The sequence below is a fragment of the Harpegnathos saltator genome, unplaced genomic scaffold (genome assembly GCF_003227715.2).
Source record: "Harpegnathos saltator strain DR-91 unplaced genomic scaffold, Hsal_v8.6 scaffold163, whole genome shotgun sequence".
In the NCBI taxonomy this organism is placed as follows: domain Eukaryota; kingdom Metazoa; phylum Arthropoda; class Insecta; order Hymenoptera; family Formicidae; genus Harpegnathos; species Harpegnathos saltator.
In genome coordinates this window covers 597731-619562 of record NW_020229943.1, presented here as the reverse complement: position 1 = coordinate 619562, position 21832 = coordinate 597731, and the positions used below count along the sequence as shown (strand labels likewise).

Below are 21832 nucleotides of genomic sequence, written 5' to 3'. Positions count from 1 at the left end.
GAGAGAATAGAAGGAGTGCACATTGCGTCACCTGACACTCTCTGTATGTGAAGGGTTAGGAAGTCGATCATATAAGACGCAGTATGTCCGCCAAAGAAAGCATCATAGTCCACACAAACAAGCAGACAACTCGATTACTCGCCACGCACATGTTAGAAGCCTCGCACCAACCGCTAGCAGAGATTTGTGGGAGCGCACCAAATAACCGAGGATATTAGGTGCAGCAGAGTGCCGATCATATTCTCTCACGATCTGGCCAGTCGGCGCCTGGAAATATGCTGCCAAGAAAGCTGTTCTAGGCCTCGAAAAATCCCGCGTCCCAGCAACAGTCACCCCAGCCGACAGAACCAACGACTAACGTCATTACACTGCCTTCACAAAAATGTAGCGCTTTACTCGATACTTTAATTACTATGAATATTACTGCACAATAAATATCGAACAATTGCTAACTTAAGTTACAAATGTCTCACATAATTGTAATACAGAGGGTGACGCATTTAAACTCACCGCTCACCGAGCGCGACTACTATCTGGAAGCAATGCCAACATAAACTCTTTACGAGATGGCTGATTTCCGTCAAACCATGCTATATCAGAGGTCGACAAGATTTAACAACGAACAAGATTCGCCACCCAAGTACACTGAGAGCTCTCCTCCGACAGCACCTGTATTCAACACGCGCGGTCAGCCGCAACGTTCTCGCACGAGCGGCTCGCGCCTACTCGCCGCTGTCTCGCCGCGCACGCACACAGCCTCGCGAAGCAATAATAAACGTAGAACTCGCGTGTCATAGCAGAGTACGATCCGCACAACCGCAAGTATCAACTCCACAGCCGCCATGACAGCACCGGAACAGCATGGCGCAACCGAAAAAAAGCGCCCTATACGGACCAATCATCTAATACCAGCGCATTCAAACTTCGGTCAACAACAGCAAACCGAGATGATAAACGATATCTCGGTGGCGGATGGGGAGTTAGCGAGTTGATCCGATCGACGAGCGGACGCGTAATCTCACCGCAGCAGTTGAAACCACTTAGCATCAAAACGGATCTTCCCGTTCTCTTCTCCCTTTCTCAACCTCGGTTTTCGTATTGGACCTTCTTCATCTTCTTCGTAAAGCTCTCGACCCGGCGTCAGTTTGACTCCTCTTATCTCACCGTCTCATCGACTTGGCTATCCTATTATACCCCTCATTCTCCTGTCGTTATTTATTAATTCGGGCCATATCGGAGGACACTTCCGCTCAAGTGAAAGCCAATTGTGCGGTGCCGAACGCCGCGATCGGTACTCCTGCTCGTGAACTCAAACCCCCCTCTTTTTGTATTATTGCGTTAACCCAATGTATAGCAGCGTAACGTTAATTGTGTAAATTGTCCATTAAAGTCAGAGGAAACCGACCACTTTTCCGTCATTTTGTGATTCACCATACCCACCGCGCTCTCTCTGAGCGGATCCGGCACATTTGTGCGATCACCTAACTACTTGGCGACACCACCGCACACGCAACAAAACATATTTCAAGAGCTTTCCAAAACACTACAACAAAGTATTTTTTTGTTAAGTACATCCCGAGTTATGAAGCTCCAAATTTACAGTATCGTCGGCATTAGCATTACCCAAGGTGTACCGCGTAGAGGTTGCACGATCGGATTTACACCTCTTGTGTGCGTGCGTACGTGTGTGTGTGTGTGTGTGTATGCGTGCGTGCGAACACGCGCGCGCGCACACACACACACACACACGTACGCACGCACACAAGAGGTGTAAATCCGATCGTGCAACCTCCACGCGGTACACCTTGGGTAATGCTAATGCCGACGATACTGTAAATTTGGAGCTTCATAACTCGGAATGTACTTAACAAAAAATACTTTGTTGTAGTGTTTTAGAAAACTCTTGATATACGTTATAAGAATATGCCAAAAAAAGTAGGGCGTTCCATTTGAAAAATTGTTGGTGACCTTCATGTAACCTTCAAATGGCTAACCAAGGTCTAATCAATGATACCTTCTTATGTCCCATTTGATACCATACAACTTTTGTCTGAAACATTTTTCTCTAAAATTATTCATTTCCAAGATATAAGTCTGTAACACTTTAATTGACTCACCGTGTATATATATATATTTTTTAATACAATATACAAAATTAATTATAGTGTTCCAAATTTTATATAATTTTACTTTTTGTAGGAATATCAGAACAGCTTGAAAATGGTAACGAAGACATTTTAGGAAATCCACCAACGACATGATCAATAGCAGACATTTTAAATGAGGAGGATGTTACCACGATAATAACAGTAAGGAAATACATATTAATTACATAATAACATATCTGTTAGTGAAATTTTCTTACTTGAATAGTAATTAGTTATTCCTTATTTATTATTTTACAGGAAGGAACAGACAACGGATTGGTACGCAATTGCAAGAAGCACGCGATAAATTTGCAGAGATCGCAGAAAATCATACAACTACTTTACGGGTAAAATATTTGTTATTGATTTATTATAGAATTCTGATTATTATAAAAGTTATTAGTTATTAGTCTATTTAACAATAATATTTTCTGTCTTTTTGTAACAGTTACATGCAGAGGCCTCGATGAAACTGGCTGATTCTGCACTGTTAGCAGCTCAGAACGACTTACAATTGAAGAAAGAAGAATTGCAATCGATGAACAGTAAATTAAAGTTTTAGATAATTTACAAAAAATAGTAGATAGGTTATTATAAAAGGTTATTATAAAAGTTATAAATTTATTATGTGCCTTGTCTTTGTACATATTATGATGTTACAATACAACATAATATTATTATTATAATTTATATTAATATATACAAAATTAATTAATATTAATATATACAACATAATATTATTCTTTAAACTCTACTATATTGGCGAGCTATTAGGTTTTCTTGTATGCGAATTGCATGTGCTCGTCCTCGAAAGATACGTTCTCTTTCGTTATCTTCAACATCTGCGTTAAGTCCCATGTGACGGAAAGCTTCGATCTCCATTTCGTCTACTTCTACTTCTTGCATACGATGTGCAATTCTCATATTATGAAGCACAGCACATGCGTTTACTATCTTACCAGCCATGCCTGGCTTGTACATTAATCGCCTCTGCACTGATAAACATTTAAATACCGCTTTCCACACACCAAACAAGCGTTCTACGCATGACCTTGCACTACAAAGATTGTTATTATATCGAAATCGTGGAGAACCAGGTATTTCGTGCTTCAAGGGAGTCATCAGCCAAGGTTCAAGATTATAACCATCATCACCTGTAAAAAGATAATCTTTATTTATCACCGTTTAATGAATAAAACCTACAATCTTACCAATTAACCAAGTATTGCGTTCTCCATTGTTAAATCGTCGTTCCATGATACGATGTATGGGAGAGTTCGACCATATGTATGCGTCATGTCGTGTGCCAGGATATCGTGCGTTTACATTTAATATTTTTAACTCGGGATCACAGATCTGAAATTATGATTACAAAAAATAGATTTTGGGATATTGAATTAAAAAAACTCTTATTTTATATTTTAGATTATAATTATATTGAACTTTAATATATAAATAATACGTACTAATTAGGCATTGATCGTGTGATCACCTCAATGATTAACATAAGCCTCCTCATGTTCTTTTGGTCCTTTAATATTAATATAAGTGCAATCAATCGCTCCGATAGCACCTGGAAATAGCTGAGCTGCAGTTCTGAATTTTTTTCGAGCGACATGGCGTTCCATATCCGTCATGGGAAATTTAACCCATCGTCGTAATAATAAATCATTTATCGCATTGATTACTTTTCGTATACAGCGACTAACAGATGGTTGACTCACTGCAATATCCCATTGCTCTCCGATTGCACCTTGGTAATAGCCGACGGCATAAAACCTGAGAGCAGTTAATATCTGAAAAAAATAGTTTGGAATAAGCAATGATTAAATCTAAAAGCGATAAACTTTCTATAACTTATAGTCCTTAAATTTTACTTTAATGATAATATATGCACAGATTCATAATAACATATGACATTGAATTACTATTGTTCGCTCTTTGGCGAAGCGAACAAGAGGCCAGGACGGCTCAGCAATGAGCGCGGGGTGCGACTTAACAGGAAGATAATGTGGTCTCTTTTGTTTTTTATGGGATCGGTCCTCCTTTCCGTCCTGGTCAGCTTCGACGTTCGTCGAGGCGCTGGGAGGCCAATGCTCGCCCGTTGAAGCGTGAGCACAACTCGAACACGCGATCCCAATTTTATTATATAAAAAAATACAAAATAAACTTTAACAATGTACGATGAATGTGATCGTGCGTCGCACGTCCGTTCGAAACGCAATGCGTTGAGGCCGCAATCGTATTTCGGACGATGAGGTTCGACCGGAGCGGTCGAGCAGCTGAGTTGGAAAAACCGAAAAACGGAGCGGAACAAACTGAACTATTACTTGCGAGCGGTTTCGTGCGAAGAGAAGATCTGATCGACGCGAGGAAACGAAAAGCCGTTCGTCACTTCGATCTTACATGTATTGTTTTGTTTTGTGTCGCTCGGAGATGATATGGTAACCGCTATTTGGTCGAAAACGTTGCCATATTAAGCAGTCACATACGGACAAAACGTGACAACAACTACGCGGTGTCCGATATCAAACACGCACGGCGTGCTCACGCGAGAGTCACGCAGGATATCTCGTGATATCGAGAATCCTTGATTTCGTCGACACAAAGAGCGGGCCTTGGACGGATCGCAATCAACTATAGTATTTTAAATGAGTGCAAAATAATCAGTATCTGGTGTTCTGTGCTGAGACTATATGGACGCTGATGTTCTAATCGTGGTTCTAAAATATTAGCCAATTCTATGACGATATCTGGAGTTAATCTATATAATTTAATAAATTCATCATCGTGGAGGTCGAATGGATCATGGGCATCTCGCCATTCTCTCCTCTCCACATGGCGTTCTAAACGTCTTACTCGATGCTCCAGATTTAATAAGTCCCACGCAAGAAATCCTTCTGCCATTTGTACTACACTAGAATGCAATATGATATTGCTTAATATATTACATGTTATTTGGAACACAATAACAAATTTACGATTTCTACTAATAAATTTTTATAAATTATCAATAATTAATCAGAAAGTCATGAGTTTCACATAGTTACTTAAATATATCCCTGGTGAAAATTTTTTACTGAAAATTAATGATTTTCTCTGAAAAATTAGTTTTTCATAGAAAGTAAAAGATTTTCAAAGTATGTCATAGAAAGTACGAAATTTTTATGAAAAAATATAATTTTCTCTTTCCTTTTCAATGAAAATCTGAAAATATCTGAAATGTTTTCTGAATTTTTCAAAAATTGTTCCAATCTACTGAGTTTTTCATAGTTTTTGTTAGATTTTCAGCAAAATTTTTTCAATCAAAATTTTTCCAGGGATGTTTAGATATATCCAATTTTATATCACGTCAATAAAATTGGAGATAATTAAACATATATGTATCTACACATTCTTTAAAGTATATTATTAATTGTAAGATAAAAGGTAAATCAAATTATGTTAGGTTAGGTTGGCTTAGATTACCTTGTTCTAATAATCTGAGTTAGCCTATTTTCATTGCGTGTTAAAAGTATATAATATTAATATGAAGAGCATATAATATATTCTATATTATTTATTTAACAAATATTTACAGTGGTATTTAATATTATAGATTGTAACGGTAACGCCCGCGGGGTTCGGTGCGATCGGTCGCCCACCGTCGCGCCCGGCTCGCCGCTTCCGCGACTCCTCGCTCGCCGCCGCGCCGGTGCAATACTCGGGTGAAGGGCTAGTTCAAGGTAGCTTCTCGGAAGAAATGTGTGTTCAGCGTTTCTGTGTTAACAAGTTGGGTGCGGCCCGCAAGGCGCCCCGTTTATTTAAAAGACGTTCGATGCTATATAATAGATATATATATATATAAGTGTATGTGGGCCGCTCGCTGGCCCGGTGTGGCGTCGGCGATGTCCGTTCCTTGGTGCCCGTGATTCCTGCGTAGCCGCAAGGGTGGTCCCCTATCCGAGGGATCAGAGGGGATGTTCCGCGGCCTTTTGGCGGTCCGACGTCCTCGGCCACGAGTCCTGTTGAGGGCGACTTACGCCAGCTGTTCTTTGGATAAGCGGGAGGTGGTTTATTCCGGGCAGCGTACCACGGTCACAAAGTCGGACAAGCACTGATAATTCCGCGAACCGATGCTTCGGAAATATTCTACGTCGGTGGCCAACGGCTGCCGATGCAGACGGACGAACACTTATCCTCGCGCACAGGAATTTAGAAATTAATCTACGTCGGTGGCTAATTGCTACCGACGCAGACGGACGAGCACTTATATTCCGCGCACAAATACTTAGAAATATTCTGTGCTGGTGGCTAACTGCTGCCGATACAGACGGACGAGCACATATAAATCCGCGAACAGATACCTAGAAATATTCTGTGCCGGTGGCTAACTGCTGCCGACACAGACGGACGAGCACGTATAAATCCGCGAACAGATACCTAGAAATATTCTGTGTCGGTGGCTAACTGCTGCCGACACAGACAGATGAATACGGTAAATTCGCGAACGGATACTTAGAGATATTCTGTGCCGGTGGCTAACTGCTGCCGACACAGACGGACAAGTACGGTAAAGTCGCGATGCCTGGTCGGCCGACGAGGCTCGGCTGCCGGGTCTTATAAAATTTCCCGGTGGTTCGGTACGGTGTGGAAGCTTTACTCACCGGCGGATGCCTTGCCTTCTCATCGACTTCTCTTCACGATTCTCGCTGGACTCTCCTGGTAGCTGATCTGGTGGACTCACTGTCTCTCACGGTCTGCTCGATCTCTCGTCGAGAGCGGGTTTTATACCCTAAATTCCTCTCGACGATCGGTGGCCGATAATCGGGGGATTAGTTCCCCCCGATTTCCCGGAAAGTCGCGCATGCGATTTTCGCGAATTACCCCTTTCTGGGGGGACCGATCTTCCCCGACCGCTTCGCAGAATTCGGCTTTTTCCGGCGGTCTGGCAGGTTGCCGTGGCATAGGTGTTGCCGGGCGCTTGGCGATGATTTCTCGCGATCGTGTGACGATCGGTGGTCGCCGTCACACGATAGTAACGGGGGTAAAACTCCTCGTTACAAGATAAACTCACCTTTGCTCACCTTTCCAAATTTTATTGCTATGTTACTGCTCCAATGCATTAATGAATCGTGTTTTCTATTTCACTAGAAAATATCACCAAAAATATGTCGGTACTGCGATACCGTCACATCCCGGGGGTCACGTTAAAGTTTGTCACTATCTAACGATGTTTATCGCGAACTAACGACAAATATCGTTACGCGTTCGTCGTTAGCAGCGGTACAGAATAGCTTCTACCGATACTTGTCGGTCGACGCCGTTAACGACATCGGTAGTTGTCGTTAAGCGTGTACGGAATAGTACCCCTGGACATGTTGGATTCGTCGTCGCTCACATGGTCGCCATCCATTCGTCGCGATACTAAGCGACGACGCTCGCCGTTTCGTCGCGACGCAGCGAGACGCGCGCGAACGAGTCGTACGGCGTGCGACGAGAGTCACAACGCGATCACTTGTTTTTTCGCCAGCGATCTGATCGACCGAGTTCGAGGTCTGTCCGACGAGGATTTAGACGCCGTGTACGAGATGCTATTGATGAGTCACTACTCGCGCTATTTCGCTTCGATAACGTCACTAACCACGGCACCTCCGGGCGAAAATGAGCGACGTCGAACCGAGGACAGCTCCCGCCCGGGCACGAGACCGGTTGTCGTCGTCGACAATGACGAGGAGGCCGGTGACTCGACCGCTTCGTCGTCGCGACGACATCGGTCCGAGCGTTCGGAGCACGCCGCTGTATCGGAGAGACGGGCGGATTCGAACGCGATAACGAGCGGCGCGCGATATCTGAGCGATCGTCTCGATCGAAGCGGCGCGACGACGCTGCGCGGCGACGATAGCTTCGTGTCGGAGGCGTTTGCGGTCGCGTGCGAGCAGCGTTCGATCGAACTCGCAGCCGGCACGAACTACGAGAAGGTTCGATCGTTTCTGAGAGAACGCGCGCTCGATCCGGTATTTGCGATCTGTCGTTGCGGTCGTCGTCGCGAGTGTTGACGCTTGGCCGATTGATCGCCTCCGTGGCGCTGGACGCGCCCAAGTTTTCCTCGCGCGAACGCGATCTGTTGCGCTCGTTGTGTCTGTCGGAGGTCGGTAATTTCGTGCACGATTACGCGACGGAACTGGCGACGATCGTTAACGTCGACGCGACGGCAGGTGACGCTGCGTGACGTAGTGCACGTGCGCGCTTTCGGACGTATGCGCCTTGCTCAAGAATCGCGTCGTCGCGGAGAGCGGAGACGGTAGCGGCGCGACGACGAGCACCTCGATGCGACGCGGTTCATTGCCGTATCCGTTGAATCTGCAAGTGGACCCGTGGTGCGCTCGCGCGCGTCCTGCGATGCGCCGTCACGGTCGCGTATTCTCCATGTCGCGCGAGGCGACGGCGCAATTGATCAGATGCGTCGCGCTGCACGAGAGATCATCCGCGGTGATCGACGTGCGGCAACGACCGAGCCTCGTCCGTCGACTACCCGCGCCGTCGCGTCACGATCCGGACGCGCGGAAACGATTCCTCACCATTCTGATGCTCCCGATGACCGACGAAGCTCCTCTCGACAAGAGCGACGGAGGGGACGGTGCGAATAAATCGTCCCTGCGGTTCGCCGTGGATATCGTTCGCGTCAAGCTGTTGAACGCTTACGGTCGTTGGGACGTGTTCGAGCCGCATTTCGCTCGCGCGACGGTGCACCGAAATGGATCGCTGGCTGCTGCGTGGAGAGCGGAAGAGAATGCACATCGAGAGCGAGGACGACGAGGACGAGAATGAGATGGACTCGACGATGGATGACAAGACCCCTCGACGATCGCTTCGTCCGCGAAGAGCGTCGCAGCGGTTTGGCGCGAGATCCGTGACACCTACGAGGCGAATCGCCGCGATATCGTGTACGCCTACGGCTGATCGGCGGAACAACTGACCGCCCTCAACCCCGAGTACGAGTCGCTGATCGAGGCACCCTGTCGAATCGTGCTGATCACGTATCACGGCCACTCGACCATCCAAGACTACGTGTCGAACGCCCGACACCTGGCCGAACTTCACGGAGTCGTGATATTGTCGCTGTGCTGGTTGCTACGGGCGAATACCATGAACTCGGCCATCGCGGTCGCCGAGGAGCGACTATTTCACACGCAGATCGCCGACTCGTATCACGACTCGGACGATCGCGACGAGAACGAGGAGGACGATCGTCGCGACGAACTCGATTCCGCGTCGACGCGACGACGGCTCGTTCCGTCCTTGTTCCAGAAGGATCGACGGACCGAACGCGCGCGAGAAACGAGCGGTTACGGCGACGAGGACGACGGTGCCTCGTCGGACGATTGCTCGCGCGATCGCGATCGAACCGCGACGTCTCGCGGAACGATCGCGCGCGAGAACGAACGATTCGACGGCGGGGACGACGTCGTCGCCTCGGTGTCGGTGATAAAAGCGGCGTATCATCGAGGCGATCGCGCACGCGAACGCGACAAACGGTGCTAACTGCGCAATCGAATACTCGCTCAATTCTTCGGCAAGATATTGTACTACGTGCGAGAGTTCGTGATATGCGATCACGTTGGCATGGCGTTTCACAAGTCGTTTCGCATGATCGATTCCGCCGCGATCTATCGCATGTGCGCTTCGATCGCGGCCCGTCGCGACAACGTCGTCGATGCGAACACCGCGCGACCGATCTCAACGATGTAAGATCTGTGGCAATAAAGGGGTGCCGTACGGCGCGCTATGAGAGAAGACGCGAGCGAATCGTTTCCTCACCATCATCCGTTCCTCTCGTGATGCAACGATTCCTCGTCGCTGCTGATCCCGACGGCGTTGCTGCTGCTCGCGGTTTGCGCGATCGCGTTCTTCGCGCTTGCGCGAGCGATACTCGCGACCGTTGGCACCGGCAGCGACGATGAATCGCGTCGACCATCGACGCGATCGTCCGATCGCGAACGATGTTGCGACCGCGACGACGCTTTCGGAGACGATCGTCTGGCGCCATTCGGTCGCTCGGATGTCGTCGTGCCCGAATGGTCCGAGGACACGCGCGAGTGCGATGATCTCAGACGCGCGTGCGAGTGCCTCGTGGCCGACGGTTACACCGCGTGCTTCGAATGCGTCGAATCTCGGCGAGCGTCTCTGCGCGTGTGCGCGCACATCAGCGAACCGGTCACCATGCACGCGAACGACGACGCGTACGACGGCAACGGCGATCATAGCCATCTCGGCGGCGCGGACTTTACTCTCCGAGCCAACTCGTCGTCGGACAAGGGTTACTGTGTCAGCGAGGCGCTGGCCGAGCGACTGCGCGATCTGACCGCGCCCGAGAGACGCCGCAGCGACGCAGCTCGCACGCGACGCGAGTGCAGCGAGTACAACGCCGACTGGATCCTCGTACGAAAGCGAGCGACGCGAGACGCCGCGGACAGTTCGTTCAATTTCGCGTATCGATGCAAGTATCCGCAACTCATGGCGAACACGTTCGGACCGATGTCCTCGTGCTCGCGCGACGTCGGTTGCAACGGTCGCGAACGTTTGGACGCGGCGTCTCGCTCGTCCGCGATCGATCCGTTCGTGAACGGCCGATGCGAGTGCGATGACGGTTGGATCTCCGAGTACAACGACGTGGTCGGTCCGTTCTGTAGCGAGGTGACGATCGGCGAGTTGCCGAGCATGCTGCCCGGCCAAGATATCGATAGCGACGCGATGCTGGATCTCTCGTCCGAATTTATCGACGAGAACTTTCGCGCGATCATCGCGCGCGAACGAGTCAACGGCGAGGACATCCGAGTGAAATTGATCAATCCGTGCACTCCGTGCCCCATCGTAACTACGGACGATTGTAACGGTAACGCCCGCGGGGTTCGGTGCGATCGGTCGCCCCACCGTCGCGCCCGGCTCGCCGCTTCCGCGACGCCTCGCTCGCCGCCGCGTCGGTGCGTTACTCGGGTGAAGGGCTAATTCAAGGTAGCTTCTCGGAAGAAATGTGTGTTCAGCGTTTCTGTATTAACAAGTTGGGTGCGTCCCGCAAGGCGCCCCCGTTTATTTAAAAGACGTTCGATGCTATATAATAGATATATATATATATATAAGTGTATGTGGGCGGCTCGCTGGCCCGGTGTGGCGTCGGCGATGTCCGTTCCTTAGTGCCCGTGCTTCCTGCGTAGCCGCAAGGATGGTCCCCTATCCGCGGGATCAGAGGAGAAGTTCCGCGGCCTCTTGGCGGTCCGACGTCCTCGGCGACGAGTCCTGTTGAGGGCGACTTACGCCAGCTGTTCTTTGGATAAGCGGGAGGTGGTTTATTCCGGGCAGCGTACCACGGTCACAAAGTCGGACAAGCACTGATAATTCCGTGAACCGATGCTTCGGAATATTCTACGTCGGTGGCCAACGGCCGCCGATGCAGACGGACGAACACTTGTAAATCGGCGAACAGATACTTAGAAATATTCTGTGTCGGTGGCTAACTGCTGCCGACACAGACGGCCGAGCACGTATGAATCCGCGAACAGATACTTAGAAATATTCTGTGTCGGTGGCTAACTGCTGCCGACACAGACGGACGAGCACTTATATTCACGAACAGAACTTCGAAATTATTCTATGTCGGTGGCTAACTGCTGCCGACACGGACGAACGAGCACTGGTATCCGCGCACAGGAACTTAGAAAATATTCAATGTCGGTGGCCACGGTCGCCGACACAGACGGATGAGCACGTATAAATCCGCGAACAGATACCTAGAAATATTCTGTGCCGATGGCTAACTGCTGCCGACACAGACGGACGAGCACGTATAAATCTGCGAACGGATACTTAGAAATATTCTGTGCCGGTGGCTAACTGCTGCCGACACAGACGGACGAATACGGTAATCTCGCGAACAGATACTTAGAGTTATTCTGTGTCGGTGGCTAACTGCTGCCGACACAGACGGACGAATACGGTAAATTCGCGAACGGATACTTAGAAATCTTCCGTGTCGGTGGCTAACTGCTGCCGACACAGACGGACGAGCACTTATATTCACGAACAGAACTTAGAAATTATTCTATGTCGGTGGCTAACTGCTGCCGACACAGACGGACGAATACTTAGAAATCGCGGAACGGCGGCTAACTGCTGTCGTTCGTTCGGAAACAGATACTTAGAAATATTCTGTGTCGGTGGCTAACTGCTGCCGACACAGACGGACGGGCACAGTAAATTCGCGAACAGATACTTAGAAATATTCTGTGTCAGTGGCTAACTGCTGCCGACACAGACGGACGAATACGTATAAATCCGCGAACAGAGACTTAGAGTTATTCCGTGTCGGTGGCTAACTGCTGCCGACACAGACGGACGAATACGGTAAATTCGCGAACAGAGACTTAGAATTATTCTGTGCCGGTGGCTAACTGCTGCCGACACAGACGGATGAATACGGTAATCTCGTGAACGGATACTTAGAGATATTCTATGTCGGTGGCTAAGTGCTGCCGACACAGACGGACACGTACGGTAAAGTCGCGATGCCTGATCGGCCGACGAGGCTCGGCTGCCGGGTTTTGTAAAAGTTCCCGGTGGTTCGGTACGGTATGGAAACTTTACTCACCAGCGGATGCCTTGCCTTCTCGTCGACTTCTCTCCCCAATTCTCGCTGGAGCTCTCTTTGATAGCTGATCTGGTGGACTCACTGTCTCTCACGATCTGCCTCGATCTCTCGTCGAGAGCGGGTTTTATACCCTAAATTCCTCTCGACGATCGGTGGCCGATAATCGGGGGATTAGTTCCCCCCGATTTCCCGGAAAGTCGCGTATGCGATTTCCGCGAATTATCCCTTTCTGGGGGGACCGATCTTCCCCGACCGCTTCGCAGAATTCGGCTTTTTCCGGCGGTCTGGCGGGTTGCCGCGGCATAGGTGTTGCCGGGCGCTTAGCGATGATTTCTCGCGATCGTGTGACGATCGGTGGTCGCCGTCACACGATGGTAGCGGGGTAAAACTCCTCGTTACAGACATCGTCGTACCACTCGCGACACGAGAGCAACTGCGGGTCCTCGTCGGACACGGAGACCTCCGGTTGCGACGGCAACACGGGAAACGTCTCGTCGCACCGATTCCCACCGTGCACTGCGTGGCGAACCAGTCGCACCAACGCTGACCCCAGAAACGTGTAGGACAGAGCAGTTTCCCACCACGGAACGACGCACGTGCGCGTCGCCGGGTCGAACTCCTTGGCGAAAGTCGTGCAGTACAACGAGCTCAATCGTCCCGTGGTAGCGTACCTCTCGTCGGGCTCGCCAAAGATCGCACCGTTCGCGTCGTTCGGGATCTTGCCGCGCAAGACGTCCTCACCGATGACGAAATTGCTCACGCGACACTCGTCGCTCTTGCCGTTCGCGCTGCGAGCCCACGGTTGCGTGATGTACAAAATCAGACCGAGGTGGGCGAGTTCGCACGTATCCGACTCGGGAGCGTACTCGAACAGCGCTAGATCCGCGGCCGAGGTCGTCGCGTCCGCGGGTGAGAGAGTCGAGTCGTCCCCTCGCGCCATTTCGATCTCACCTTCCCCGTCGAATCGCTCGTCGTCGCGTCGAATCGCTTGTCGTCGATATCGTCCGTCGCGCACCGACATCGCGCTGTACTCTCGCGACGAGTATTGCTCGGCGCGCAGATCGTTGGCGTTCGCGGCGGAAGACGAGGTGGCGGTGAACGTCGATCGAAGATTGCGCAGGAAAAAACAGGCGGGTTCGTACACGGTGAACGACGACGAGTCGCCCGAGGGAAACAATTTTGGCACGTCCGAGGGCGCGCATCGGTGATCCTCGCCATCGCGCGGATACGAGTCGTGACATCGCATGAACCGGCACATCAACTCGGTTTTCATCCATCGCAGAGTCACGACGATCGCTGCGTCGACCATGGACTCCTCGTACGAGTAATCGTCGCGAGGGTCGGCCTGACGAATTCGCACCTCGATCTTCGACGCTACGCACGGATACGCGATCGCCAGATCCCACAGTTGAAACAGAAGAGCGCGATTGTCGACGTAGGCGTTCGCCTGAGTCTCGTCGAACTGCGTGTACGTGGCCTCGGCGATCTTCGGCATCTTCGCGTCGCGCGCCTTTGTGACTCGAAGACGCGACGCGCACGGTCGGGCGATCGCGCGCGATAGAACGCGAAGAGATGATCCGCCGGATCGAACCCGCATCACCGCGCGCCACGTACGATGTCGCTCTCGTGCGAATCGCGATTCTTCGGTCCATCGATACTGTTGGAATTCGCTGAAAAAGCATCTCTTCGCGACCGTGCTCGTTCATTCGTTCGTTCGTTCGTTCGTTCGTTCGTTCGTTCGTTTGTTCGTTCGTTCGTTCGTTCGTTCGTTCGTTCGTTCGAGAGAGAGAGAGAGAAGGATGGTTGTTTCGAGTCTGCGCATACGACGATATGCCGGTATCTCCGTCAAATCCCACGTATCGCTCAAAGATAACACTATAGATTCGGTGGCGCATTGATAACGAGGAGAGTTATAAAACCGCGACATCGAGAACGGTTCGAATGTTCGAATCAGTCACTCGCTCGACAAGGTTGGTAGTCGGACCGAGGGAAAAAATACTTCAACGCGATGAACGTTTGTCAGTGTTCGACATGCCAGCAGGTTAGTACATCGAACGATCGTATCTCTCGAGATCGATGTTCATATTCGACCGTGTTTTTTTCCGCAACGATAGCGAGCAAAGGCGATCGAGGAAACGTTCGCGTCGGACGCGTTCGATCTATCCACGGATTCGAGCGACGACGACGAATCGACGCGAACGAGCGATGCTTCGCGAGACAATTCGACGGATCCTCTCGAGCGCAACGACGACGAAATGTTGATCACTGATACAACATCGACGGAATTTCTCGATGACGACGAAGCAACGGTCGCGGAGGAACGATCAATGCGGTCGATGGTGAGTACAAGGACGATCGTCGCGAATATAGTGCTCATTTTTCGACAATTAACATTTGCGTTCCGTCTCCAGTTTTGGGATTGTCAAAAGTCGGCGAAGAAAATATCGAGTTCAACGAACGCGACACTCGGAATCATCACCGATCGACAACACGAACGCGACAATGTCGATGCTGCGAATGCTCCCAGATACGGTCCTGACTCGTTGTCCATGAACACTTCGATCAAATCACCGTTAACGCTGCGAATGCTCGATGATACGATCAACGAATTCAACGGTCTGAACGTCGTAACTCAAACGAACTATTGTCCCCGCGTGCGAGTGTACAAACGTAACGACGGATGGATCGTGCGTTTAACGTACAAATAATAATAATAAAGATTTCTTTCGTACCGAAGTACGATGGTTCGTCATCATTGTCATCGTTCCCCCTGAAACGCATTCGCATCCGCGCGAAAACGCATTCGCATCCGCGCGAGGACGTTCGAACGGATGTCGCCGTGTGTAACGTATAGTTACACACGGCGACGAAACCGACAGCCCTTCGACATCGGGCGAGCGTCGGTTGCGCACTGGGGCGCGCTGCGCTGGACGCTGGTACTTGTACACTTTCCCCCCTACCATAGGCCCAAAGAGGGCGCTAATTTCACCGTTTGAAGACACCGGGGTTGCGATTGGTTGCTTCTACAGCCAATCGCGTTATCTCGAAACACCGAGGATAATCCCGCAACCCCGGTGTCTTCGAACGGTGAAATTAACGCCCTCCTTGTGCCTATGGTAGGGGGAAAGTGTACAAGTACCAGCGTCCAGCGCAGCGCGCCCCAGTGCGCAACCGACGCTCGCCCGGCGTCGAAGGGCTGTCGGTTTCGTCGCCGTGTGTAACTATACGTTACACGCGGCGGCGACACGCATCGAACGTCCTCGCACGGATACGAATGCGTTTCAGGGGAACAAGGGTCGCTGGATGACTTCTCTAACGGTGCACTCAGAGTCGTTCGATACACGGACCGCGACATGCGGTTCGTCTACCAACAGATAGGTCTGTTCCGTGAATATGTCCAGCAACACGGTCAGCAACTTGCCAGTGACCGCACGATCGGACGTCAATGCGTTCGCCACGCGAGTTGTCGATTCGCATTCGTCAAGGTCGTCCGTGTACTCGTCGTAATTGTGCACCACTGTGGTGCACAGAATCACTTTTTGATACTGTGCCTACGGATAGCCCAACGAACGTTCCCTCGAATTCCGCAATAGTTCCGAACGTCGCTCAGCGCGCTCGATATCAGTTCTGCGACGTCTCGCGGTCGGGTGAACACGTTCGACCAGGATTTCTTCTCGTTGGCCATATATGCCTTAGCGGCTCTCAGCACGTTGCAGATCAGACGTCTACATGTACAATATGGACGGACGAGCTGTCGCGTCGCTCGTTCGGCTCGATATTCGGCCATAACTTTCGCGACGTACGACTCGTGTTTCGTCAACATCGTCTTCGGTGCTGCGTCCTCCTCGACGGTGGCGGGATCGGATCGCGCGCGATTTCTCCTGTAGCGTTCATTTGTTCACGATTGATCAATCACGATGCGGTTCGTTTTTCTTCTTACATTCCTCTATCTTCAAGAGAAACAACTGCTCGCGATAACGAGACGACGGAGGATTAGGACAGATATAGAAGGAAGAATAGAATGTGTTGATCGCTCTCGTATACGAATTATCCTTTATTATCGTCATGAACATCGACAGCATGGGTGTAGTCGCGAGTGACGCTGAAAAAAATAACACTGGCGAATGAATGATACCGACGAAACAATTATCACCGCAGTATGCGCCTTTGCTACGAGACCACGCGTCTCAACTGTGCAAGGTTCGCGCAGCAGGGGAGGGGGATCATTGCGAAACTACGTTTACTTTGAAACAAAAATACCGACACAACAGCGGCAAAATTTTCGTCAACCGGTACATCACGATCTCGGGCGACCCCTCGATCAGCGGCGCGATCGGTTGGTGCTTTCTTTAGTAGTAAAACTCGTCGCGCAATTTAGCGGCCACTTCGGTCAGCACGCTCAACACGTCATCGGCAACCGAGGAGTTCTCGACGCCGAGCAAGTCGAATCGCCTCCACGATGCGAGGTTCAGTCGCACAGTGATATCCAACCGGAGTATAGAATCTTCGAATTCTCTGCGCGATGACGGACAAACTCCGTGTTCTTTCCGGGCAAATGTCGTATCGGAACGATCATTTCGCGTATGATGGCTCGTTTTACGTGCGCAGATGTGAGTCGTAAAAACGACGAATTCACGGTGAAACATCGCAGAGTACGCCAACGTCGCGCGCTCGTAGCCAACTCGGGAATCACTCGTTCGGCGATACGGCCGATCGTGCAATAGAAACACGGCTGATGATCGTTGACCGGTTCCGTCTCCTCCTGATCATCTCGGTGACCGAAGAGACGCCACTCGTCGTCGTCCCAATCGCTCTGATTACTCTCGTACGGGTCCTCCTGCTCCACTGCTTCATCCGTCTCTAATGGATCATCGCAGTCGTCGTTGTCACCGCCTGACTGATCATGATTGATAATGGCGCGCGATATGATCTCGCGAAACAACAGTGGACCTGTCGGTGATGATGCGGTGGTATCGTCGACGCCAAAGGTCGATTTTATCGTAATGCAAAACGCATCACACACCATCGGCATGATTCGCGCGAGCCAGTACACCACCTCGCTCTATCGTTCACAGTTCGACACGTCAATCTCGCCCCAAAATGTCCAGTTGTAGTTGCCTCGATCGTCAGCAAATATGTCGATCAGAGCGCTAATCACCAAATGCGTCAGTTCGAGATCGTTTCTTCTCGCCGCTGATTCGTCATCACAATCGTCGTCGTTATTCACCTCCTAGTCGTCGTCATCATCATAGAACACGACGGACGGATGCAGTATTACGCTTCGGTAGCAACGCCACGAATATTGCCATTCCTTCTCAATACCGTTGCAATACGATGTGGTCGCGAGCAAACAATCAGCCAGAGTTTCGCCGATCTGACGCGGAAGGTCGAACGACAGAGCCGCAAGAATGGTTTCGCCGTGGCGATTCGACATCGTATCGATGCGTCGCGTGGCATTAACCAGTGTCTTGCGCACGAAATGTCGTTGCACGCAATACGGACAATTGATCGCAGTGTCCATGTTGTCGTGGTACATTATCGAGTCATGTCAAGTCAAACAAAATTGGTCTATTTATTCCAAATGTACGAAGGCGCTAAGGAAGGAGAGGAGGAGGAAGGGGGGGCATTTCGGACAGTAGTAGCGAATCGTGATCGCGATTCGTTTTCTCGTCATTGTCGATCGCGACTGACTCGATGTCGCCCATACTCCTCTCATCGAGCGGCGAGCGACTCATTTTCGCAGTAGCGTTGTTCTTGTTCGCACCACCGTCCCATCGATCGCCGTGATTACCGGTGTCGATGTCGATGCACTGTGTCGAACACGAACTCCTGATCGCGATCCTTGTAACGTGTGACAACGTGACGACGTGAGCTCCGACCATTCGTCCGGATACATGCCCATCTTCGGACGTCCGTGATCCAACAGCACCACCGTGTTATCGGTGTTCACGACCTCTATACCCCGCGGGATACACGTTGCGCAGATCATTTCGTACATCGTCACCGGCCACGAAATCGTGACGCAGGTTCCTCTTTCGACAATCCCGCACCATGTGAAACGTTCCCACACCCACCGATCTATCCATGTGATACAGCGTTTCAGCATGCAACACGAAATCGGCGGCTCGCGCTTTCGTGATCTTCTGCCAGATGTTGATTGAAGCAACCAATCGTAACACCGGTGTCTTCGAACGGTGGAGGGAGAAATTAACGCCCACTTTGTACCTGTAACTGGGGGGGGGGAAAGTGTACAAGTACCAGCGTCCAGCGCAGCGCGCCTCAGTTCGCAACCGACACTCGCCGGACGCCGAAGGGCTGTCGGTTTCGTCGCTGCGTGTAACTATACGTTACACGCGACGGCAACACGCGTCGAACGTCCTCTCGCGGATACGAATGCGTGTCAAGGGAACGAGGGGAACAGGGGACGTCGTCGCTGGATGACGAACATCGCGCGAAAGGATGATTTCGAAAAACGGCACAAAACTATCGATTCGGCGAATGGTCGCATTAAGCTCGCGCCACTCGATAGCGAATCGACGTTATGAGTGAGAGTCACGTCGGCGTTCGACGCGCGTTGGTGAACTCCGACGACGATCGGACGCCGTCGGCGTCTCCCGGTACGACAGGACGTCGTCGTCGCGGTCGCGAAACACTCGAAAATGGTGAATACCGTGACGCCGAGGATGAGAACAAGACGGTGCGCAAATGCGCTCGATACGATTTAACGGAAGTCCAGGCGTCGTCGTCGCTACCAAAGACCGTGCGTCGTCGCGAGATGCTCGAGGCTGGCGATGATGATGAAGCGAACGAGGCGGTGCGCAAACGAGCTCGATATGATGCCACCGTTGCGTCGTCGAACGGATGCGACGCCAGCGACGAGATTTCGGCCACGGTGCGCGACAGCGACATCGCGTTCGCCGAGACGATTCCGATCGACGGCTCGACACTGGACACCGAGCAAACAGGGTGTCGCGTCGACAGCAGGGTTACACGCGCGCAGACTCGGTGTCGCTCCTGCTGGAACGAGCGTTGCTCTCGCCCGAGCACGTGCGCGGTCGTTCGCGCGAACGATTGCGCTTCGAGGATCTACGCGCTCGATTGTTCGATCTGGCCGAAACTTTCGATCGCGACAATCGTCGAAGCTTGTGCGATCTGGCGCGATCGCTAGCCATCGACTACTTCACGCGGTTGTACGATATGTCGTATCGAGCATATCGCTTCTTCGACGCGGACACGCGACTTTCGTGTCGCTCGTTGCCCGTCGTTTTAGTCGCTACGGCCGATGACTCCGTGGTCGCGGGATCGGTTCCGATGTCCATCTCCGTTGGCTCGTGGTTGAGGAAACGAGCGATCGAGGAATTTTGTCGAGTTCAGTTCTACCTGGTGTACAAGTACCTGCGATGCTACGAGTTGCAAAGAGTGATCGTTCGCGAGGCGTTCGATCGAGACGACTACGCCGATTATATAACTGTGCTGTTCTTGTGCGAGAACGAGGAGTGACGGCGACAGCGCGAGGTCGTTCGTTCGAGATGATCATCGGCGTCGACGACGAGACTATCACCGGACGATAACGACGAAGCGACTCTCTGTCGCGCCGGGGCGACGATCGCCAAGGTTCTGCTCTGCGTGCATCGCATCAAGGAATCGCTGGACGTCGACGCGACAACGGTGCGCGATCGCATCGAGGCGCTTTCGTTGATCTCCGAAGATCCCGTCCGCTCGGCGTTATCGCGCGACGAACGACGCGTCACGTCCATGGATCTAGAGCTGGGAGCTCTCTTGCAACGAAACGCGCGACGACGCCGAGCGGACGGGGTCGTTCCATCGTTGAATTGGCCCGCGTGGAACTTACTCCTGTTGCGATACGTGGTGTCGCTGGCCAAGGCGCGCACCGTTAACAGCGTGGACGATCGCGGAGACATGTCGCTCGCAATGGTGACCACCAACGCTACAAACGGCTCCGACGCGAACGTTTGGGCCTCTCTCACGTCGGAGAGCTACGATTACATGGCTCTCTATCGAGTAAACACTACGATCGACGTCGCATTCGAGGAGACGATGATTTTTACACCGAGTTGTTCGCGAACCTGTATCGCGTCCTGGACGCGGAGAGTATCTTCATCGCGCTCTGAAAGATGGAGGATCAAGAGGCGAATAATACAGCTGGACGATTGTAACGATAAATAAAATTGTTTTTTATTTCACGCGCGCAAGTGTTTTCATTTTTACGCGCCCCCCCTCCCACGATATTTCGACGATACAACGCGGGTCTAGTTCGACGAAGATCGAATCGTTCAAGAACGCGACGATACGCGCGACAGCACGCGCAGCTTGTACCTGCCGAGCCAGACCGGGGCGCTGAGTTCGCGACGAGCGATGCGCTAAACTGGTTGATCGTTGACGATCGCGTGAACCGGTATTTTCACGGATCGGCACATGATTCGCAGCGCCAGACTCGTGTAACTGTGCATCACCGTCAGAAAGAACGATCGGATCTTGGCGTACGTGTGGTTCGGCATGTTAACGGAGGATGCGAGAAATGTCGGTCCGTGCAACATGACGCATCGGTACAATGCCTCGTCGTGCAACGATGTGACGTTGCGACGCGCGGTCTCGTCGGTGCTCAGTTGCTCGGAAATACGCAGCGACGCTCTGTTCAGCGCGGCTATCAGCACGCACGCTTCGCGCATTCTGCCGATCGTCAGAAACGGTCGTTCGTAAGACATCCACGAATGCGAGTCGTCGTCATCGACGATCGGATTCTCGTCGGTCTCGCTTTCGCGATCGTTTCTCGCTCGATCGTCGCGTCGCACCTCGATCCCGCGAATGACTCTGACACAGCGCGGAAGACTCGACGCTGTAATGATCGCGAGCGAACACAGTACCGTTCGTCGCCGCGTGTTCGACGGCCGAATGAAGCTGGTCGCATCGCACCGCGAGACTGAACAGCACCGCTAGTACGTATAGCTCGCACTTCATGCATTCGTAGAACAAAGTCTCGATTCGCGACCAGATCTTTTCCGAGTAACGGTAATAGTCGCGAACGATACGATCGAAGATC

The 21832-nt window shown here is 51.3% G+C and overlaps 2 protein-coding genes across 2 annotated transcripts; one reads left to right on the top strand and one right to left on the bottom strand.

Moving 5' to 3' along the window:
* The first annotated feature begins 566 nt into the window (after window positions 1-566).
* On the top strand, window positions 567-2709 carry LOC112588153 (uncharacterized). The gene is made up of 3 exons (XM_025296954.1): window positions 567-687; window positions 2406-2494; window positions 2596-2709. The coding sequence occupies exons 1-3, from the start codon at window positions 567-569 to the stop codon at window positions 2707-2709; spliced, it is 324 nt and encodes a 107-aa protein (XP_025152739.1).
* A 208-nt stretch (window positions 2710-2917) lies between these two features.
* Window positions 2918-3765, bottom strand: LOC112588152 (putative nuclease HARBI1). The gene is made up of 4 exons (XM_025296953.1): window positions 3640-3765; window positions 3359-3503; window positions 3099-3301; window positions 2918-2989 (listed from the first exon to the last, which is right to left on the bottom strand). Exons 1-4 carry the CDS (start codon window positions 3763-3765, stop codon window positions 2918-2920), a joined length of 546 nt encoding a protein of 181 aa, XP_025152738.1.
* Between the last annotated feature and the right edge of the window lie 18067 nt (window positions 3766-21832).

Excerpts from the sequence above, each read along its gene's own strand:
- LOC112588153 (XM_025296954.1), top strand. The coding sequence starts at position 567 with ATGGCTGATTTCCGTCAAACCATGCTATATCAGAGGTCGACAAGATTT. Across the intron at positions 688-2,405 it reads ACCTGTATTCAACACGCGCG|GAAGGAACAGACAACGGATT; the intron begins GTCAGCCGCAAC and ends ATTATTTTACAG. Across the intron at positions 2,495-2,595 it reads ATCATACAACTACTTTACGG|TTACATGCAGAGGCCTCGAT; the intron begins GTAAAATATTTG and ends TTTTTGTAACAG.
- LOC112588152 (XM_025296953.1), bottom strand. The coding sequence starts at position 3,765 with ATGTCGCTCGAAAAAAATTCAGAACTGCAGCTCAGCTATTTCCAGGTG. Across the intron at positions 3,504-3,639 it reads GGCTTATGTTAATCATTGAG|ATCTGTGATCCCGAGTTAAA; the intron begins GTGATCACACGA and ends TCATAATTTCAG. Across the intron at positions 3,302-3,358 it reads ACGCAATACTTGGTTAATTG|GTGATGATGGTTATAATCTT; the intron begins GTAAGATTGTAG and ends ATCTTTTTACAG.